The sequence below is a fragment of the Lathamus discolor genome, chromosome 6 (genome assembly GCF_037157495.1).
Source record: "Lathamus discolor isolate bLatDis1 chromosome 6, bLatDis1.hap1, whole genome shotgun sequence".
NCBI lineage: Eukaryota > Metazoa > Chordata > Aves > Psittaciformes > Psittacidae > Lathamus > Lathamus discolor.
This window is the reverse complement of record NC_088889.1, coordinates 70,318,388-70,323,913: the sequence shown is the minus strand read 5'-3', so window position 1 is coordinate 70,323,913 and position 5,526 is coordinate 70,318,388. Positions and strand designations below refer to the sequence as shown.

The following is a 5,526-nucleotide window of genomic DNA, read 5'->3' as shown; positions in this document are numbered from 1 at the left end:
ATGCATAGCCCTTTCATTCAGAACTAATCCATCTGCATTGTCAGGTGGAAGAGGGGTTTGGATGGAAAAACAGTAGACGTCTGGATGTTTGACAGCAGTGGGTTTACCAGCCTCTAAATCTCCACAGAGAAAAATCTCAACTCTGCTCTCTTTGAACACATGCAGGAATTGCCTTATTTGACATGGAGACAAAACTACACCAAGGAAACTTGTACCTCTGTAGCACCAGATTGCAATCACCCACAAGGCAACAGCAGTCTCTTTTTCCATCCTGAGAGCTGTGGTTGAAAAGACACACACACACTGTATACAGCACCTCACAAGAAGAAATAAAAGCACATCATCTAAGTTTGCTTAGGTTTAGCAAAGGTCAGAGATTTTCGCACCTAGGTGAGCTGTCGTCTGGCTTGGGGCAATTCTCTTTTCTCTCGCATCCTTTGCTGGAACAGCAGGAGAGCTTTACTGGTGTGAAACACTAAGCTGTCTTCAGGCTATAAAGGACTTGAGTCACAAACCACTTCCCCCCTCCCCATGCACATTTTTGTATTAATTCAGGACCTTCCAAAATTGTCCTAATATCTCCTCACCTGTTGGTTCTGAAAACCTGTTGAAGGCCGAGGCTTAAGCTAAGGGAGGTGATATTACTTAGCTCTAAACCAAGTAATTCTAGACCAGTGGGGTCAAAACTTCTGCTTTTAAACACTGAGCTTCATTTTCATGAAGTTAAACCAAATGAAGTAATTACCTAGGAACAACTGCATCATTAAGGCACAACAGCAACATCTAAGGAATTGCACCGCATAAATACATGTGGAAAATAATCAATACTTGCATGAACAGGACACCTCTAAAGCGTGGGAATAAACTGGCACTACAGCCCCTACCAGTTCACTGACCAAGAGGCAGCTCCACATGTTGGTACTCCAGAGCAATGCTGTGCTTTTGCATTTCTTAAAGAGATATTTAGAATCAAGATCCTTATTACCACTTTTGAGCACATGCTGCCTCTTTAAACATTTCCCTCTTTAATAAAGACTTGGTTCTTTCCTTTGTTTGTTTTTTTTTTTCTCTTTCATTTTTCACTTCTTAAACCTCCCATGCAACAACTATTTTGGCTTTTAATGAAGGGAATTTTTCTGCATCCAGCAAACTGTAAAACATGTCGCTTGGATACAGCAAAAGCCGAAATTCCACAGATTTCCATAAAGTCATACATTGTGTTGGGAGGGGGAGTGCGCTGGGCATTCTTTGATTTTTTGTGTCCTGCGTTAGCATTTGTAGAGAAAAAGAGGAAGAAAGAGAAAAGAAGAAAGGAAAGGGAGAGAGAAGGAAAGAAGGGAAGAAGGGAGGAAAGAAAGTGAGAAAGAAGTAAAGAAGAAGGAAGGAAGAGTGCAGAAAGAAAAAAGGGCGAAAGGAAGGAAAAGAGAGAAAGAAGAGAGAAAGGGAGGAAAAGAAAGAACGGGAAAGAAGGGAAAGAAGGAAGCCACTGTGACGAACGCAAAATATGACCTTTTCTTTCCAAAAAGTTTGTGCTGTCCCTCTCGTTTAGCACCAGTGCTGCTCCCCCGTTCTCTTCAAGACGCTTCGGAGCTGTTAAGCATCTAGGGGTGATAATTTGACTTTCAGCTAAACCGGAGGGCTGCAGCAGACAGCAGTAGGTGGTGATGTAATAGGTACCAACGCACATGGATATATAAATATCGTGGCTAGGGCTTGAAGCGCTATGGCTGAGCAGCTATTAGAAGAAGATCAGCACTTCAGACAAGACTCCTGGAGTTGAGATCAAGTTCAGAAGCTCTTGCTTCTGGGATTTCCTCTCCATGCAGCCAGCACAGGGAAACAGCAAATCCTCCGGGAACTGAGCGCGGGACTCTCTTCCTCCCCTCCGGCCTCGCTTTTTCTTCCCCCCCACCCCCCACCCCCCCCCACCCCCTATTTTTGTGTGTGTGTTCTGTCTTGGGGGTGCTTTTTGGTGGGGTTTGGGTTTTTTTTTTTTTGGTTGGTTTCCCTTTTTTCTCTCTTTCCCCCCTTCCTCCTCCAACTTTTGACTTCAGTATAAAGCGGGAGCTGGGGGGTGAGCGTCCTTTCGGAGCCCCTAAACCGGGATGCCTCTCCCCGCGGCGCTGCTGCCGGCGCTGCTCCTGGGCTTGCTATGGCCGGGAGCCGTCCGCGGCCGGTCGCTCCCGAGTCATCACCCCGCCGGGCCCCGCCAGCGCCGTTGGGACGCTGCTCTCTTCGCCCGTTCCGTCGCTCGCCTCCCGGCCGAGCGCCGCGACGCCGCCCGCGACGGCGACTACCTCTTGGGTATCAAACGTTTGCGGCGCCTCTACTGCAACGTGGGCATCGGTTTTCACATGCAGGTCTTGCCCGACGGCCGTATCGACGGGATCCACAGCGAGAATCGATACAGTAAGCCGGTGACGACCCCCGTGGCGGGGAAGGCGAGGCGCTCCGCGCCCGCGGAACCACCCTCGAGGGAGGTTCCGCGGGCACAGAGCGGCTCACCTGCCTCGTAGAGCGCTGTGTGGCTAAAAGTGTGGGTGCATGGCTGATCTCCAAGTACCCTAACAATCTCGCCCGTCCACGGCACCTCCGGGCTGCCCACCTCTGCTTCCTCAAGGGCGGAGGGCGCCGGGGGCAGCGGGGTGGCGGCGGAGCTCACTGGGGGCTCCAGAGGAGCGGCTCGGGCGCTGCTCGGCGCCGTGCTTGCCACCGGCAGGCACCAGGTGTCGGGGCCGGCTCAACATCTGGAGGGTCCACAGCATCGTGGGCCGCCCAGTCTGAGAAGGGGCCGGGGAGAGCGCAGCTCTCCCCCAGACTTGAAAAGCATCTGCTGGGGACTTAAGCCCGTGGCCCCATGGCTCTGATATCCAACTGAAACAATAAGATCCGGGAGGGGGGATATAAGCTGCATGATGACAAACGTTTCGTTCCCCCCAAGCACAAACTCTGGCTTATTTTAACCTCGTCTACACAGGAGGATGCCTGGGGGCAAAGTAAAAATAGATACTTGGCTAAAAGGAGAGAGGTCCCAGCATGGGGCATGGTGCAGCACGTTGAGCATGAGGCTGGGGTTTTGCGGCCACTCACTGCGGTGCTTGGGCATGGGGATCCATACCAAGCCGGGAATGAGAGCTTCTAGGTGAGGGCAGCATTGACACCACACACTCCTTCTGGGCACAGCCCTTTGTCTCCCTGATTCCTGTGTCTCCTCTGTAGGTCTGCTGGAAATCTCCCCCGTGGAAAGAGGAGTGGTGAGCATATTTGGTGTTAGAAGTGGACTCTTCGTGGCCATGAATAGCAAAGGGAAACTCTATGGATCTGTAAGTACCCACCGAGTGTGTGCCTGGGGGAGGGAGCCATGATCAGCTGGGTTGGGAGGTGTGAATGGTGCTAAAAGCTGCCCAAGCCCCTCATTGCCCCTCCTGGGTCAGACAACACAAAGTAGCCCCTGTTGCCTTGCTATTAGAAGGTGTGCTTCCCAGGTATGCTGCTTAATGAGATTTTGAAGTGAAACCCACTCTTTTACATTATGCTTTTTCCTTGGTTCCCTCATAAAAACTATGGTCACCCAACCATGGTATCCTTCTTTCCTACCACATAGACTAACAGAGTAGTCAATTTGTGTGGCAAGACCTCAAGCTAACCTCCATCCATCTCTTTCTTATATTTAAGTACAAACAGCCTCAAGCAGGCATGGCAATTGCTCATTCCATCTCCCAGAGGGCACTTGAACTTGGGATCAGCGAGGCCCCCACAAATGATCCTCTATGATGTGATGGATCAGTTCTTATTGCATACCTATTGATCCCTCTTTGTTAGTGCTCTTGATTGGAGAGTCTGTTCCCATCAGTTCAGCATTCTCAGGATTTGGACTTCTATAAGAAGGCAGATCTATTAGGGTACAATACAGATCTTTTTGACTCTGAATCTGTGGAAATGATAGAGGCATTTTACAAAATACACTTGAGGCGGACAACAGCAGTGCGTGTCTTTGCCCATGTTGAGCTGACCTCCTGCTTTTGAGTTCACCTCTGTAAAAGTTACTGACCTGCATGTTCCATGCAAACCCATGTTCCTTTCTTACCCATGGCTTTTTTATTTCATGTTTCTCAATGATGCTTTCAAGGAACTTGGGCTGAGGAAGGGCCAAACCATGTCAAAGTTACCTAGGGCATTTTCACATGAAGACATGAAGCATCCAGAATTACCTTCTGGGGTATCAGTCCTGTTACAGAGGATTTTGACGTTTATAAAAGTCAGGCAGAATCAGTCACCGAAGTGCAGGAGTCCCCTTTGCATAATTTCTTAGTAAGTCTGCTGCTTCAGTGTCCTGTATAAAGTAATTCCCAGCGTAGTATTCATCTTGGCAGGCTGAGACTTCCTTTAAAAAACCCTAGGCTTTTGCTCACTAGTAAGAGATGAGTTCATTTGTTACTCTCCAGATAACACGCTTGTAACACCCGTCCCTCTTTGTATTTACAGATGAAACCTCTTCACTGAAAGTGTGCCTTTTGTCAGCTCTATTTTCCCTTTGGATAGCATAAGTTATCCAAACCCTTCCTTAGATTTTAAAACCGAAGAAACAGAAAATACTGTGTATGCTCGGTGTCTTTAAAATGCTTCTTTCTCCTCAAGCAACATAAGGAAATGCTAGCAGATTTTTCTGAAGCTTCTCAGGCAATTTATTGCTGGTAGGACAACCACTGAACAATTAAATGAGCAGGGCAGCAGAATTGGGCCTTATCCCTCTGCAGCACTGTTTAAATGTGCCCCTCTCCCACAAGATCTATGGGTGTCTTTCGCACCTTTAGGCGGACATGCTCAGCCTGGACACAGCATCTTAAATCATCTTCTGCATCTTGAGTCCTGTTTGAAGCTTCTTTTGGGTGACCACTTCAAAAGGTTACTAACTGGGGGGAGTCAGCTGCACCTTCTACACCTGGTAGCAAGCGTATTTCCACATCTGATGTGTAAAATTCCTTCCATCTCATTCTATCCTTTTAATTTCAGACCCATTTCAATGATGAGTGCAAATTCAAAGAGATTCTCCTGCCAAACAACTACAATGCTTACGAATCCAGGATTTATCCCGGGATGTATATAGCCCTGAGCAAAAATGGAAGAACAAAGAAAGGCAATAAAGTATCTCCCACAATGACAGTGACACATTTTCTACCCAGAATCTGAGACATCTCCCTTCAGACCTACCTCAGCACAGGCAAAGACGCAAGACACGTTTGGGGAAATGAAACATGGTGCACTTTTACTGGAGAGTTTTATGCAAGAGTAGGTGTAAGATATTTAAGTTAATTATTTAAATCTGTATATATTGCCACAAAGGTTATTTATAGTTCCAATTCTTATTTGTGGGTGTTTTTGTTGTTTTTTTTTTAATTTCTGAAAAAAAACCAAACCCCTGACCCAAGGTATTTCATTTCATGGTGCAACAGTAGAAGGTTTCTGCTTTGTGGTTTATTTAATTTGTTTCTAAGTTATCACAGGTGTGCTGCTACTCCGTGTCCT

The 5,526-nt window shown here is 47.5% G+C and overlaps 1 protein-coding gene across 1 annotated transcript; it reads left to right on the top strand.

Annotated features, from left to right (window-relative positions):
- Positions 1-2,105: 2,105 nt before the first annotated feature.
- On the top strand, positions 2,106-5,190 carry FGF4 (fibroblast growth factor 4). Its single transcript, XM_065686101.1, has 3 exons — positions 2,106-2,409; positions 3,220-3,323; positions 5,014-5,190. Exons 1-3 carry the CDS (start codon positions 2,106-2,108, stop codon positions 5,188-5,190), a joined length of 585 nt encoding a protein of 194 aa, XP_065542173.1.
- Positions 5,191-5,526: the final 336 nt, after the last annotated feature.

Coding starts and splice junctions, on each gene's coding strand:
- FGF4 (XM_065686101.1), top strand. CDS start 2,106: ATGCCTCTCCCCGCGGCGCTGCTGCCGGCGCTGCTCCTGGGCTTGCTA. Junction 2,410..3,219: donor CCACAGCGAGAATCGATACA/GTAAGCCGGTGA, acceptor TCTCCTCTGTAG/GTCTGCTGGAAATCTCCCCC. Junction 3,324..5,013: donor AAGGGAAACTCTATGGATCT/GTAAGTACCCAC, acceptor TTTTAATTTCAG/ACCCATTTCAATGATGAGTG.